Here is a 17,182-nt window from a genome sequence, read left to right on the forward strand (position 1 = left end):
CTTCGCATAATTGCCCAACTCTTCGTACATTTACCTGTCAGCCTGTTTTATTGCCTGTCAGCCTTCATTGCTGACACCGTTTATAACCGCAAAGTCCGCGCGCAACAATTAAAAAAAAACCAAAAAAAAAAATGTTTTCAAATTACACAACAAAATTGCCTCACTTGCTGCCGAGGTAGGCTTTTATAGCCTCATCAGCGAAGACAATGCGCCAACTCATTTGATGCGCTTCATTACGCTGGCAAACGCACAGCGGCGCAGGACGCTGCAACTGAAGCGCATAAAACTATAATCGCACACACACACCATACACATGCACACCCATACTTTTTATGGCTTTCTGTTGCTGCATGACAGCGCTGATTCGCTGCTGCGTTGTCTCATATTTTGCATAAATTTAATTAAGCGGCAATGTTGCTCATACGCCTCGCTGCACCGTGTAATTTCGTCTTTTGTGCGTCGGAATGCGCATGGGTCAGCATGCAGGCATAACGCTCTCTCCTTGCATATATTAACAACAACAAATTGCTTGCTTATTGACATTGGCTATAAATAAGCCGTCTTCTGTACGCTGATCCTTTGAGGCGGCGCAGCTTGTTCTCAATCAAAAATAACTTATTATATAATTACAATGCGAAATATTGTATAAACAAAGGCACGCTGTCATATGTTCGAGCTGCCGCTGAGGCTTGAGCAAATTATCATCTCGTGGGTCGTTGGGGTCTGAGGAGGCTGTTTACACTTGCCAATCATTTCGAATGAACAAAGGAGAGAGAAAAGTGATAAAAAAAGGTCCTGCCCTTGTTATTTGAGGTAGATGGAAGTCTTCATTCCACCCTCAAATTTTAGGGTCGTGCTGATCTTATGAAATAAAAAGCCTAAACAGCTTTGGAAAATCCAGTTTCGTTAGCCGTTTCTTCAAGTCAGTCAGTTAAAAATAGAGGGATTGGTCTAGGTTAGATGGCTGATCAGAGATCGCTCGGACTGATAAATGTGGTCCTTTGTGAAGCCATTGAAAATAAGAACTCCTGTGTTGGGACTCACAGATTAGCAAAACGCTTAGGAGCCAATAAAAATTTGCAAAGGCGCTTAATTTCAACACCCGCCAGTTCGAGGATGTCTGAAGGTATGCGTCCCCAATTGTCTATGTTTTAACCACCCAAACTCGCGACAGTCAACAAAGAAGTAAGGAAGTGCTGACTTGTTTCCACCGTATCTTCTTCTAAACAACTTCTCCAGATGGCGTCTGATAAGATTCCCAATCTTATATCATGTACGCCAATAAAGCAATGACCTGCTAAAAGCCCCACAATTAGGGAGAGACTAATGTTACTGAGGGCAAAGAGATCGCTAGATCTCCTGCGATCAATTTTGAGCCAAAAGGTTTTTGCGACTGTGCAAGTATCGATAGTGGCCCCGCGGTGGCCAAGCATACTCGAGGCCCAGCTTTCCAATAGTAGAACACAAGGAAATGCAAGGGCACCGACCCCTTCCCATTCTACCGATAATGATTCTAGGGTGCCTTTCCTTGCTAGCTCATCAGCTCTGCAATTACCTGCGTTTCCGCTGTGGCCTGGCACCCATACCAGTCTTATCACAAAGACGCTCGCTGCTAATGATATAATAATGAGTTCAAGGCTAGTATCATCGCTCTGCTATCTGAGTGAATGGTTACTTCTCTAAAGAAGGACGCACTCCGGAGTAGCAAATCTTCTGCTACCTTGATGGCTGCAACCTCAGCCTGGAAGATACTGCAATAGCCAGGCAGTCTGAAACCGGAGTTGATAGAGAGCTCCCGACAATAAACGCCTCCACCAACCTTCACCCCAAGCTTTGACTCATCGTTAAAGAAGCTTACTGCCTCTCTCCTTCAACGGCTTTTGCTCACCCACAGCTCTCTCGTCGGTATATGGTCAGAGAAGGAGCCGCCAGAGTTCGATTTGCGACTCCATGATCCAGATGAAAACAGCAAGAACACGAAGCTGCGGCTATTTTTTGCTGAAGATCAAGTGCTGTGGTGCTTAAAATTTGTCCAAAAAGTTAGAAAACTGCCATTCAGTGATGATGCCCATCCAACATTAGCTGTCCGTCTGAAAATCAATATAAGACAAACATTCTTCTATCACATCAATACTGCGTCTTCCTCAAAGAACTGCCACAAGTGCGGTGTTCTTTCTATTCGTAATGTATATTCAAACGTTTTCGAGTACATCTGACTTCATTTCAGTAATAAGCACAGTTGTTTACGTGTTACTCGCCCCCATCTGCTCGCCAATCTATATGCCAACTTTGTTGTTGATAATAAATATACATTTGTTTATTTCTAAATCTAAGCGAAAAATACAAAATAACACATTAAATCCAAACAAAAATATTTACGTACTAAGATTAAGCAAATAGTATCTATACAACTAAATCAGAAAGACGACACAAATGAACCGTAGTAAGCCTTATCAGCACAAACAACCTCCAACGTTCAGCCGAAACCGCAACCGCCAGCCGTATCTCGCTTGTAAGCACTCAGCGCACCAACACGTCTCACACATTCTCACGCCGTGCAAGATCATTGATCGACACCCTCCTGCTCTCCCACTCGCTCCCTCTCTCTCGTGCGCGCGCTGCTGCTCTCCAGTCAGCGCTTCAGCTTGTTCTGCTGATCGCTGCCGAAGGCATCGCGCTCAATATAGTACGGCGAGCCGTCGGGCTTCTTGCACTTGTAGCGCAGCTTGCAGCATTCCGGGAACGGTTTTTCCATATGTATGCGCTCGCCGTTGTTGCAGTTCTCAATGCGTAACCGGCCGCAACTGCAACAAATGCAAAGAAATATGAAACGACAATTAGATTAATGGCTGTGCGGCTTTATTGCAACGCTAAAGTATTTACTTATACATGTGCATTTATACTATACATTTATTTAAGTGGTTATGTGCGGCAAAGAAAAATTGAAAGTTAGCGGAAAAATCGCAATAAATAATCGAGTTGTCTGTCGCCTGTGTGTTTAATTGACTCAATTAATTAATTTCATTAGTGATAAGTGCACTTTTCTCCCTCACTTTCTGGTGCATATACATACATATGTAAATAAATGTACATACTTCTCTATAAATATGCCTATATACTCATTGCCGTTCACATGCCAAGAAAATCTGTTTAAAAATTTTCTGTTAAATGTTAAAGAAATTAAGAGTTTATGCCATGACTTCATAGCCAAAGGCAATCCATTAAATTGAGTATATGACTTAAGTGTACGAATGACATCATAAAAGATAAGAAATTCAAAGGAAATGTGTTGACAAGCTTTACTTATAATCAAAAAATACCAATGAAAAAAATTTTAAATACTTTGAGAAAATTTTATGAATCAAATTGAATTATGAAGTCCGCGGACTAGTCCTTTAGCTTTTGAGATACCGAACTGAAAATTCACACAAGTACTTTACTCCCCACCAAAGATGTCGAAACCTTCGACATCGGACCATTAAAGCATATAGCTGCTATACTGAACGATCGGCACCAAATGCTCGAAAACTTCTTCATTTGACGAGATATCTACACGAAATTTTGGGCAGATAATTTTTCAATTAATTTTTTTTTTTCAATTTATTTTTTTTACTTTATTTAATTTTTTTTTTCAATTAATTTTTTTTTTTCAATTTGTTTGTTTTATTTCAATTAATTTTTGTATTTTTCAATTTATTTATTTTATTTCATTTTTATTTTTTTCAATTAATTTTTAATTTTTTTTTCAATCCATTCATTTTTTTTTCAATTAATTTTTATTTTTTATTTTTTTGTTTTATTTTTTAACTATCATTTAATTACTAATGGTTGTGACGCGAACTCAATTTTGTGAAAAATTTCCTCAATAAACGTGCGCACTTACCCCTCAATAAATATGGAGCCGTCCTCATTGCAAGTGAGGCGCTGACACGGCGCAATACCCAGATTCACGCCCAGCTTCAGCTCATCGCCGCGATAAATACATTTGCCCGGGTTATCTAACAACGAAAGGGTTCAGCAGTGAAAATAATTTGCTAAAAAATATACTATATTCCACAAACACTTGTACATAACACTCATTATTTTTAAAAAAATTTTAAATTTTTTTGCGTTGTTTTCAATTTGTATTATAAATATATAGCTATATATTTTTTCAATTTTCTTTGACTTGATTTTTGCTCCTTGAACTTTGACATTTTGCTTTATTTATTTTCCACACACCTGGGTCGGCCGCTATTAGACCCGAGTATGCCTCAGTAGTGCTGCTACACAGCAGCAACAACACCAAGGTACCGGTTAAAAGCAAGAAACTTTGTAAAAACGCGCTTTGTCGTGAACACAACATGTCGAAACTAAATTGAGAACTGAGCTGAGCCCGCAAGCTCTGATCTGTCTCAAGCCATGCTCGAAGCGCTTAGAATGAGAACGCTTGGAAGGAGAGCGCGCAACTGAGATTTAAATGCTGCTTATCTGAAGCAATTTTAGCTCTGCAACTAAGCGTGATAGCTCTGCTAGTTGGAGAGCCACACTCTATCGTACGGCGGCTTATCAATTTTGAGTTGTTTGCTGCAGCTTAAGTGCTGAACTTGCACTTGTTGTTGTAGTATATATTTTTCTTTTTTTTAATTTTTCTGTATTTTTCAATATTTTATTTATTAAAATTATTTTATTTTTTACTTACTTTATTTATTTTTTTATTATGTTTTCCTGTGTACACTTTTGCTCGGTTTCATTTTCATTTTTCACTCCGTTGTCTTGCTGATTTGCATTTATATTGATTTGCATGTATTTATTTTGCCTTTTATGCCGCACAATCGTATCGCTTACACACACACGAGTGCGTATTCCGACTCGGCCGGGGTCAGAGGTTATCGTGCCGCTTTGTTTGGCAACGCCATATCAATACTGTAGATTTGGAATTTGCGTTGCGCCGCTCTTGCACACACATATTTGTGTATTGCATATTTATTTTTGAATTCTTCTAGAAATATTTGCAATAAATTCTCATTTTTATTGCTCTACTCCACTCTCTCGCTTTCGATAATGTATTGATTCGCTACTCGTGCGCATTCGCTGCTATAAATAGTGTGTATGTATGCTCTATATATATGCATATGTATGCAGTGTATAAATATATGTAAATTAATATTTCCTATTTGTCTGCAATAATATTTATTTCATTGTATTTTATTTTATTTTATTTTTGCTCGCCTCGTTCGCAGTCCGTCTGCTCAGCGCATAGTTTACAGATCGCCCACTTATTGAGCATATTCTATGAATGAAAATTCATTGTTCGCAAGACAGCCTGTTCCAAATATATATTTACGCTTAGACATACTAACATATTTACGCATTATTGTCCACTTTAGTTTATCGCCGTAGTGCTACGTAGTCGTCTTAGCTTCGCAAGCCCACAAACTGCCTTCACTTTTAACCTTTGCTTCGCAGCAATAACAAATCGAATTTTTCAATAAGAAAAACAAGACAAAAACAAAAACTATTTGTTTTGCTGAGGTGTTTAACGGGACTTTCGAATATTCATGAACTTCTAGAAACTTTTCCAATGCAAAATAAAAGCATTTTTGTTCTATAACAACAGGGCATACGAGCTTAAGTCGATTTTGTGGAATTTTAGGCAGCGAACTTTAGCGCTTTAATATTGAGAGTTGTGGGATCTCGATCTCGGCTTTGCTTAATATGTTATGGAATTACAAAAACCAAGGAAGCTGTTGCTATGAGAAGATCATATAGATCAGTTCCCTGATTCAGTTTTCCTTGAATGTCAAACCACGTTAACGCTTAACTCACTCAGTTGGGGAGGTGCTACCTCAGTTCGTTTAAGACTCGACTCTTACGGTGTTTATCTATCTATGTGCAAATATTCGCAGACTTAGAATTATATATATTATAGTAATAAACTGTGGATGACTTAAGGGGGGTAAGGTTTTCATGGTAAAAAGTTGATTTTTTGCGAATTTATTTCTTAAATATGGATTTAGAAATTCTATTCGGACCTTCTAAACATTATTAACCATACTTTTGTCAAACTAGGGTAATTTTTTCGTACAGAAATATTGAAGCATACGCCGGTAAAGGGACTTCCCCCAGAACATCTTGAGAAATAAACACTTTGCGGTGTTCACCATAACTCGGCTCGAAATTTTCCTAAAATAAAAAAAAAAAATAGTGAAATTATAATCAAATCTTCCTTCCATCGTCCTCTCATAAGTATTTCTTTTTTTTTTTTCATTTAAAAAATTCTGGTGGTCATTTCAAGTGAAAACTGCTTTTTTCCACTAAAAAATTGTAAATATTGAAAGCTTGCACTGCCGAAACTTTCGATAGCACTCTGGAACTCACTCACTCAAATGAGTGGCCTGCCTTGTCGGTAGTCCACCATTAGGCCAAAAGATGAGGATGGCGACTCGAAGTCGGTAGAAGCGATCGAAGCGGTCTAGATCTCACTCATATCTCAATGTTTTGAAATTTTCCAGAATTTCTACACAAAAATGGTGTTAAAATCGTTTCTATCACATCATTTATGCTCCTCTATTAGAAAACCATTTTATTTGCAACTCCAAGCTCCATATTCACATAGCCCCCGACCGCGAACGCTTTTATGCGCACACAATTGATTCATCGCTTGTGCCAGTCTTTCGCAGTGTCGCAATAAATCAAAATTTATATTTCCGAGATTATTTTTATACACTCATTCAATTATCGTTGAATCGTTCCATATTTATTTTGCCAGACACACACACACACAAACACACAAACATAATATACAAGTGCAAAGAACGAGCGCGCCTTATGAAGAGCGCTGTGTTTGTGTGCGGCGAATTCTATGAGCTGCGAGTCGCAATTGCGCTAAATTTATGCGCAGCAGGTCGACAAATTAACAACAATCACAACAATAACAAAGATATATATATATATATATATATATATTGTATGAATAACGTGGAAAATACTGAGTTTGCTATGGAAATACTTCTTTATTTCTCGGAATTCTCTGATTGGTATTTGCAACTTATTATTAACAGCTTAGACAGTTGAGGGTGTCGGAAATATTTCGAACGGATTGTTTGGTCCTTGTACTTGTTTAGTAGAAAGAGGGTTGCCATATTTGCCGACCCCAACTGAAAACATGACAAAAGTGTTGACCTCGGTTACTCACAGTTGCATTCTTATAACATAAAAGGGTATAATAAGACCTTTATCTTGATTTTGATTCGTATGTTTGTATGACAGCTGTAAGATATAGTAGACCGATATCTACGATTCCAACAAAGGAGCGGTTCTTGAAGGCATCACAGAAGGCATTCTGTGGAATAGCTTTAAGAGCTGAGGTGTGTATTCTGCTTGGATCCTCTCTATCATCTCAAAATGCTTGCTTTTCATCGGCCTCGCCATGCAAGGAAGCCAAAAAAAAGTCCGGGGGCCACATCTGAGCTGTAGGGCGGCTTCGGATGCGTTGAGATGCCGTCCTCGGTTAGGTAGCTGTTGACAAGAAAGGCGCTGTGAGCGGGGGCGTTGTCCTAGTGCAACTTCCAATCGGCTGCAATGTCTTGTCGGACGCGATTGACCGTTCGTTTGAGTCTCTTGAGGACTTCCACGTAAAAAATGGCGTTGACGGTTTGTCAAGGAGGAACAAATTCATGGTGGGCGATGCTTTTGATGTCAAAAAAGACAATGAGCATCGTTTTCACTTTGGATGCAGGTCTCCTAGCATGGTCTTCATCAGCGACCTCTTCTCGGCTCTCCGAAAAGGCCTGGTATCACCGAAACACACCTCTTCTTGCCAAAGCAACATCTAGGTAAGCCTGTTTGATCATATCAATCATCTCTGTCGCAGATTTACCGAGTTTCACAAAGAATTTAATCGCGTACCTCTGCTCTAACAAACGCTGCATTTTCAGCTTGCCACAATGTGTGTCCTGACTCTCCAGGTGCTCAGAGACAGCCGCCCTCTACCGAATCCCGTCGACGCGCACTGTTCAAAGTACAATCGCAGTGGAAGAAAATCAGTTTTTTTTACTTTCAGGACAAACCCTGTACGAAGTGAGTTTGGTTAGCTACGAAGCTTCATGGGATCATTATTTTCGATATACTTTATAGACTTGCCAATAATATGGGTTAGATATTATAAAAGGTACCTGCCTGTAAAGAGTGGGGTCTTCAGCAGTTTCTTAAAATAATATTCCAACACACTTTCATATACTTCCCACATAATTTTGAGCTGAAAATAAAACTAAACCTTAGTATAGTTCTATTAGAGTATGCTTGCGTGATTCCATAGCTTTGCTAAAACTAAATTGAAACACGCAAAAAGGAGAATGAAATCGCTTCAAGAATTATTCATGCGAAAATGTTATTTTAACACAAATATTTTTGTGAAAAATATCAAAAAGGAAATGCTTGTGAGCCAGAGTAAACAACAACAACACAACGGAGTTCAATGTCAGTGCGCTCGGCGGACTTGCACTTGAACAAGCGTGTTTGCTTAGCGAAGTTCATGAGTGGCCACACACACACACACACACATATTTCGTTTGTATACCCGTGTATGTGTGTGTGTGAGCTCTGCTCTTTGCGTGAGTATAAGTGGCTACTGGCCGCCAGCAAGCAAAGCAATTAAAAAATCATACAACTAGTTGTTATTTATTACTCAAGGTGCCTACGACTGAAGGTAAAATGGCAACACTGAATGGGCATTCATCAAACAGTGTTGTCGATGGATGGTAGCATACGTTGATTCCAAATTTGGCTTGGCGAATGTGTAAGTTTTAAGATACTTATTCTATTCTAACAGACTTCGACTCTTTAAAAGCAATTCGTGAGTCTGCAGGTTCACATACATATTTCCGAATTGATAACGCGTCGCTTGAAATTTACTCCACCTTCAAATTATTGGCGCTTCATAAACATTCGGGGGTTTTTGTAGAGCTTAACTGGTTGGGTGAGTAATACTCACGAGCTATCTAAGAAAAAAGTCTCACATTAGTCGACTTACGAATTTAGTTGGTTTCGAATTTATCGGTTAATTCCTTTGGATTCATTGAATGAGGTGTCTGATATACTCTGAACATCTATTGCAAATACCACCACAGCCGTGGGTCTGATTTGGCCGAGTACGTAACACTTCGCCAGTTGCCACTTCCATTTGCGATTTCACGCCATTGAACATCCCAAGCGTAGACAGGTCCCTATGCCCCTGTTTCTTCGACTGGGTGCGTGATTTCCCTTGAGTTCCGAATCAAAGGAACTGGCTTATCTTCTTGCCAGCAGATACGTTGTGGCTTTGGATGGCTCCAAAGACTCCGCAGACTTCCGAAGAACAGTGTTGTTGTTGTAGCGCTAAAAAAGCAATTCTGAAGTATTTTCGAGGAATCATGCCGAGTTGACAGTACTTGGCCTGATAAAAAGCCGTGTCCGTTCTGGTTACTTAGACCCGGATGCCGCGGGAACGGTGCTCTGGCATGTGCTTTCTCATCTAGATCCGTCATTGTCCATGTTTCTGCGCCGTATAAAAGAACGTGAATGATAAGAGATCACAACAAGAACTATACTGAACTGCAAGAACTATTCCGTGCTTGATCTCCTGGCTTAGATTGTTGGTAGCATTTATGCTGCATCGGAGTTAGACAAAACCTACCAAAGGCGTAGTTCTTCGCTCAGTAAAATTTTGAATTTTCGGTATGTTTGTTGTTGTAAAATGCAGCATTTGAGCTTTTATATTTGAAGGTTTCATCGCCGGTTTCCATCCATTTAAGCTGCACACGGAGCTGTATGCACGCCTTGCAGTCGATTTTGGACTCCTAGACTCCTGTGACACATTTCGGACCAGTTCGGAACTAGTTTCTTATCTAAAATCAGTCGCATTTCGGCAGTTTTTTTTGAGATTGCGTGTGTATATGTGTCCGTCATGGATCACTTTACTTCTGTGTTTACCAAATACACAGCGGATTTATTTTTAAGCACGCCCACGCGCCAAACATGGCCGCCCACCGAAGGGAGGAAACAACAAAGCGAACTTCATGCGCAACGGAGCTTGTTCGCTGGAAGGAAAGAATTATAAAAATTATATAAATACAAGTGTGTTATTTGCGCTCTTGAATGCACCTTTGTACTCACGGCTGCTGCTATAAATAGCCGCCTTCGCCTGTGTGTGTGCGTGTGTGTGTTTCAATGTCAAGCGGCGTGACGGTGGCGCAGGACGTGCTCAAGTATTCTGCGGCGATTTCGCTGCATTTATTTTGCACAATTTCACAATTCGCTTTGATGGCTTTATTTATTTGCTTTTTTCTTTTATTATTATTATTCTTATTGTTGCAATATACTTTAATTTTGTTGTTATTGTTTTATTTCATTTCATTTTTTTCTCTTCCTTTTGTTTTTGTTCTCTTTTTGCATGTAAATATTTCGCAAATGCCAAAAGCCGAAGTGACCTCAGCGGCTCAGCGCAGGAAACACTGAAATATTGAGGCATTGAAAGGCGCATGACAAGCATAGTCAAAGAAGAGGCAAGAAATTTATCAAAAGCGAAGGAAACAAAAACAAAAACTAAATAATAAACTAGAGAAATGAGGATGTGTGGCAGCAGCTGCTGTGAGGAAGGATGTGGCAGAGGACGTGAGCAATAATGCCAGGAAGCTATTGGCAAGCCAGGATGTGCGTCAGGCGTACCAGAAGAGGCGCATTGAGCGCTGAGCGTGAGTCAAGGAATGTGCGGTGACGTCTTTTTTGAAAAAGAGAGCGAAAGCGAACATGTGAGGGCTTTTGAGCGCAAAAGAGCAAAACTTCTATATATGTACTGGGTAGTCGAAAAAGTCTTTTCGTATATTACATATAATATTTGTAAATATTTGTTTATTTATTTATTAGTATGAGTTTACAAAAAAATAAGTTGAAGTTTGATGAGAAATGCGAAAAGGCTTTTTCGACTACCCAATATATATCTGGTAGTTTACTCCCTTGATCTGCTCCGACAACGTCATTGCCACTATTAAAAGGAAGCCACTCTCTGGATTCAGTTCCCACACCGACTTGGAACAAGCTGGAAAATACTTAAACAACAACAAAAGCAAAAAAACACTAAATTCTATTGAACTGTATTATTTTGAAGTTTTTTCGCAAAAATAAATAAAAAAAAAAATACTTGTCAAAAAGTATGCATGGCAACGCTGTCTTAAGTTAAATGGAAATTCAAGCAAATAAAATCGATGTTTTCTTTTTCAACGTCAACAAATGGAAAAGTTATGTTTTTTAACGCCAAATCAAAGCGAGCAAAGCTTGACATTCTGTCCCCTGCACCAATGGACTGCGGCAAACAAAAACAACAGCAAGTACAACAGACGGCAAACGCTGGATAATGATGTTGCCCTCCGGCGGCCCATAGACTTGAGCCGAAGCGCATGAGTTCATATGTTCTGTCTAATACCCACGGACCTGCTTACATGACATGCCTGTTGTTTTTGTTGTATTTTTATTATTATATACACGCACATATACATACGAGTACAATATATAGATAGTTGCTGATCTGCTTGGCCTGTGTCACCGGATATGCCATCAAGGCGCTCCGCACAAGTGTAATGATGCCTTGCATTTGCTGCATGACTCGCAAAGCCTCGGGGCAGGCACATGCACACACACACACTTACAAAGACCCGAGCATGGCTACAGCCGTATGGCGCTTGGCAATGACGAGCTCGCTTTTGAAATGTAATTTTTCGCATTATTTCCTACAGTCACACACACACACACACACACACATGCGCTCACATGCTCAGGCGTTTATGCAAATGATAGCTGACTAACCAGCCTTTATTCTCTAGCCATGACACCCCTTAAAAAGAATCCACAAGCTCACAAGCCTTTCTGGCATTAAAAAGTCATTTTCAATCATTAGTTAGCCACAAAAGGCCTACAATTCGATGGCAAGCTGCTTAAGGCTGCAGAACTACATATTACTAGTCTATTTTTTGGACTCTGTGCTACAGTTGTCGTCGGTAAGTTGGCATTTAAAGTGCCTGGTAGAAAACGGAAAATAATGATAAAAATGTCTGAATTTGTTAAGTTTTGGACTCACAGTAAGTAGACAAAGCCTCAGAAATGTTTCCCCACCCTTTTTCATAGCGCTCACTTAAGTAAAAGTGTCGTTTTGAGCGAAATTTCTTCAAAAACCGGCGATTTGCAACACATTTTTAATTCTCAAAAATTGTGTGTTATTCCGACTGCGAATTTTCTTACACAGAATTGTAGCGCATGCGATTCTGCAAATTTCTGCATTTTTAGATTTTCGCTACGACCTCTAGTTCAAAAGTTATTAGCGTTTTTCTATTCTGCGGTTGCTTTCTGCATGGTTCTGGGTGCCTGGTAGAAATCCAGGATTTTTGTGCCAAATGAAAATGCATTTTTTCTGCAGCCGGCATCGGCAGCGGCAGAGCGGCACCCAAAAATTCGCCGGTTTGCGTTGCATAAGCAAAGGGGCAAATTTGAAATGGCGGAAGCGGACGGACAGGATGTATGCGGGACCGGATGTGGTCATAGGTTGGAACCGGAAACAGAAAATAACGTGCCCAACTTCCGGTTTGGGGCCTCAACCGGAAGCCGCAAACTGGAAACGGAAGTCCTGGACCGGAAGTGGCGGTGACACATATCCGGTTCGGGTATTTCCCTTTCCGGTTGGGGACTTCCGGTTGGGCCCCCAAACCGGAAATTGGGCGACGTTATTTTTCATTTCCGGTTCCGACCTATGCCCACATCCGGACCCTATACATCCTGTCTGTCCGCTTCCGCCATTTCAAATTTGCCCCTTTGCTTATGCAACGCCAACCGGCCTCCGGTGCCACCTCTGCCGCTGCCGCTGCCGGCTGCAGAAAAAATGCATTTTCATTTGGCACAAAAATCCTGGATTTCTACCAGGCACCCAGAACCATGCAGCAAGCAGCCGCCGAAAATAGTTGCAAGAAAAACGCTAATAACTTTTGAACTAGAGGTCGTAGCGTAAATCTAAAAATGCAGAAATTTGCAGAATCGCATGCGCTACAATCCTGTGTAAGAAAATTCGCAGTTGGAATAACACACAATTTTTGAGAATTAAAAATGTGTTGCAAATCGCCGGTTTTTTGAAGAAATTGTGCGAAAAATGCATAATTTTTTTTAAATTAGTTCAATAAAATGGAATTTATACTTACTCTGACCCACAACGCTGCGAATCACTGGCTCAGTTTATCAATAAAACGATTTTTTTTATTAAAATTATCGTATTTATTTTTTATGTGTTTTACTTGATTGGTCTTATGCACTAAACATTGTGTGGAGTGAATTTGCAATTTTTCTTAAATAAAATAACTTTCTCTTCTTTAGAGATGTGCATATTCTTCAGTTTGAGCTCAAAAATTGTTCATTTTCGTTGGTTCAAATGAAATATGCGGAGTTTTTGCTAATATACGTTAATACTGTTCTCGTTCGACGTTAAATTATGAATGAAGACTGTGCTTCGTCGATTCTTCCGTTAATTACTTCCGCTTTCATAATTGATTTCGCATTTAGCCAAAAAGTGTTCATAAAAAGGTTAAGTGAGGCTCCGCAAAGCAGCGAAGGTAATTGATTCGACGCTGCCGCTGAGACATGCAGACACCGCCACTTTCTAGCGAGCAGTCGTGAAAGGCGAGCGAGTGACCCAAATTCGACCTGAAAAATAGATAAATAAACAACAACAACAACCGAAGCCACAGCGAGCGTGTGGGCGACATAGAAAAGCGCAATGAGCAGTTAAATGAGGCAGGAAGTCGCTTTCTTGGCTGCAACACACAACTTCCGGTGTGCCGAAAACGGTGTCGTAAAACTGTCAACAGACCCTGGCAGGCAGAGCGGGAGCCCCGCATGCCCAATATTTACTAATGCCAACTTACACCAACACAACAACAACAACAACACGTACAAGCACATGCATAGCTGCTCTACTTTTGGAGCGCACTGTATGCGGAGTAGAAGCAAATTTCCAATCGATTATGCTGGTGGGCGGTGAAGGAGTAAACAGGTGTGTTTCCGCAGCGCTTGAGACCAACAAAATATAAAAAGAAAGTAGATTTTCGAATTTTGAAATTGAAGACAAGAAGACAGACAAGCGGCGCCTCCGCTGAGCGCTTTAAAGCCAGCCAACGTCCTTCACGGCGCCAGGCACCCACGAACCTTCCTTCTTTTAATGAAGAGCTGATAAATGCTCTTGCTTTTGTTGTTGCTTGCTGTCGTTGTTGTTGTAGCAGCACGTGGTGTTCATGTGCGCCGCCGCCGGCAACTCGATTCCATTCCACATCGTCCTTTTGTCCTTCACTCACACGACGGGCGGGTCCTTCATGCTTGTTTGCGAGTGTGTGGGTGTGCAGGGTGCAGGTGTGCGCTTCCAACCGAATTCTGCGAGGAAACAAAAATAAATAAAACAATTAATTTGAAATACAAAAAGTGAAGCTTAATAATAGAAAATATAGGAATAATGGACAGGGTTGCCAAGTGCTGAAATTAAATTTAAACATTTTTTGGCGATAAAATTACTGAAACGGCAGACAACATACAACTTTTTTAGTTCGTGCTACTTTAGTGGGATCACAAATGCAATAGGGTTGCCAAATTGTTAAATTAAAATAAACTTTTATTTTAATTATTATTAAAATTTCAAATTATGGAAAAAATTTTAAACCAGTTTTAGTTAAAACTTCATTTTTGCTTTCAAATGAGTCTAAGTATAAATATTTTAGAGTTGCCAAATTGCAAAATTTTAATTTATACTTATTATACTATTACTAAAACTTTGAAACTTTTTTAAAAATGCTTTGTTTTCGTAAGTTATAGGGTGTTTGTGTGGCGAATTCATGCATAATAATTATAGGGTTGCCAAATTTTTGTAAGAAAAATTTTTATTTTTATTAATAAAACTATGAATTTTGAAAAACTTTTTGTTAAACTTTTAGTTTTTTAGTGAAACGAGTCTAAACATAATACTAATAGGGTTGCCAGCTTACAAAATTTAATTTTTTATTTATTACGAAAACTTTGATTGATTCGAATTTTTTTTTTAAATTTCTTTTGTAATTTGAAAGATTTTATGTTGCAAAATATTTATAGGGTTGCCAAGTTGTATTTTTTTAATATTGATTCATAACAAAAAGTTTAAATGATAGAATTTTTTTTCTAAGCAGTATTTTGTTAAAATTTTTGGGTTTTTGTAAGCGAGGCTTGATTTGAATAAGTATAGGGTTGCCAAATTATAGCTCAATTGATTGCTTTTGCCTGAAAATTTCTAAACGAAATTCAATTTTGGCAGAAAGTGTAAATATACAATATGTAGGTTTCATAGTTAACTTATCCATAAGTGCATTAGGGTTGCCAGATTCTAAAATATTATATTTTTCTCTCTTAGAAATTTTCGTTATATACAACAAAAAACCAAGCTTTGGCGCATATGTATACAAATATAGTAATGTATATCTAAAGAAAAAAGGGTGGCAACCCTGCTGCACCCCACACAACTGTTGCTACTGCATCCCCCTCTAGTCGGTGCAGCCACAACGCTCCCGGTTGCATGCTTGCACAAACCAATTTCCTTTGACATTTCGTTCTCATTACAACACACAAATACATGCACACACACACACACATACACAAGCGCCGACGCAAATGCATTATTTTGAGCGAAAAAACAACATTGTAATGAAAATGTAATAATAATTGGAAGGCCAACAGCAAAATTGAACGCAACAACAACAAAAACACTGCAATTGAAATACAAAATGCATTTCCTGCGCTCGACGGCGACACACACACACTTATATATGTACATATATGCAACCATGTTACAGCATGCAAATAACAGTATGCGCGTGTATGTGTGTGTGTGTGCAATGAAATTGTAAAGCAATAAATGTAATTTGTATTGAGTAAAAAAGCGGAAGAAAAAGAATTTAATTGAAAACAGTTGAAACACACTGCCACGCTATATGCTTTAGTGTGTGTGTGTGTGCGAGTATTCACTGGCGGAAAGTGAGGTTATGAGCATCGGCAAACATATGCAGCAATTAAAATGACGCCAACTAATAATGAATATTTCTTTAAGCGCGAAAATAATCACATGAAAAATTGAAGATTAAAAATATATAACTGTAATTAATGCGCTAAAAAATATGCAACAGTTTCTGATGCACACCACCAGCTGCCACATATGGATATAAGGAATAGCTACATATGAATATGTTGAAATGTGGAAAATTTTATTTTTTATGATTAATACAAGAGATACCTTTAACTGAAACTTTAATATCCTTCAAATAAATAAATAAATTAATTAAATGTGAAAGATTCCTTACAAGTAGCAAATTTTGATTGATCAGTTTGTATGACAACTATATGCTATAGTTAGCCGATCTGAACCATTTGTTGGAAGATTACATCGCTGCCTTAGATAAATATTTGTACCAAATTTCTTGAAGATATCTCGTCAAAGGAAGAAGTTTTCCATACAAGCGCTTCATTCCGATTATTCAGTTTGTATGACAGCTATATGCTATAACGATTTGATCTGCAAAATTTTTTTCTCATATTACATTATTGCCGCAGACAATAACCCGTGCCAATTTTTGTAGAGATATCTCATCAAATGAGCGAGTTTTCTATACAAATACTTGATTTTGATTGCTCAGTTTGCATGGCAACTATGTGTCATAGTGCTCCGATTTCAGCGATTCCGACAAGTGAGCAGCTTTTTTGGGAGTAATGGATGTGCGCAAAATTTCAATCGATATCTCAAAAACTGAGAGACTAGTTCGCGTATATGCAGAGAGTCGAGCGCTGGGATAAATCGACTCAGCTCGTCATGTCGTTCATTTACATACATACATATATATATAACACTAAATTTTTGATGCTCCATTGAATTTTTATTACACCCTGCCTGCAATACAAGCTGTTGGTGCAATATTGAGTAAAGCAAATGTAGTCTACATTCAGGCGCACACAATGTAATGCTTAAAAACAGATGATTTTACTGACAATATGCCTTCGTTGGCTGTCAAAATCGCTCGAAAAGCAATTATTATGCACAAAACTAAAATTGTATACCCTTCCTCTTGTTAAATATTATTTGCTGGTTATTCCAAACATGCATACAGGCAGCGTCGACATT

General features: G+C 38.9%; 2 protein-coding genes across 15 annotated transcripts in view; one reads left to right on the forward strand and one right to left on the reverse strand.

Annotated features, from left to right (window-relative positions):
- LOC105230432 (amyloid-beta-like protein) overlaps positions 1–17,182 on the forward strand; it is a 138,711-nt gene that overhangs the window by 94,942 nt on the left and 26,587 nt on the right. The gene's annotated exons all lie outside the window — the stretch shown is intronic.
- Positions 2,289–4,382, reverse strand: LOC105230430 (uncharacterized). The gene is made up of 3 exons (XM_011211188.4): positions 4,222–4,382; positions 3,884–3,998; positions 2,289–2,804 (listed from the first exon to the last, which is right to left on the reverse strand). Exons 1-3 carry the CDS (start codon positions 4,343–4,345, stop codon positions 2,633–2,635), a joined length of 411 nt encoding a protein of 136 aa, XP_011209490.2. The 5' UTR covers positions 4,346–4,382; the 3' UTR covers positions 2,289–2,632.

This window comes from Bactrocera dorsalis, chromosome 4, assembly GCF_023373825.1.
Source record: "Bactrocera dorsalis isolate Fly_Bdor chromosome 4, ASM2337382v1, whole genome shotgun sequence".
Taxonomy (NCBI): Eukaryota; Metazoa; Arthropoda; class Insecta; order Diptera; family Tephritidae; genus Bactrocera; species Bactrocera dorsalis.

Excerpts from the sequence above, each read along its gene's own strand:
- LOC105230430 (XM_011211188.4), bottom strand. The coding sequence starts at position 4,345 with ATGTTGTGTTCACGACAAAGCGCGTTTTTACAAAGTTTCTTGCTTTTA. Across the intron at positions 3,999-4,221 it reads TCTAATAGCGGCCGACCCAG|ATAACCCGGGCAAATGTATT; the intron begins GTGTGTGGAAAA and ends TTTCGTTGTTAG. Across the intron at positions 2,805-3,883 it reads GGCTCCATATTTATTGAGGG|TTGCGGCCGGTTACGCATTG; the intron begins GTAAGTGCGCAC and ends CATTTGTTGCAG.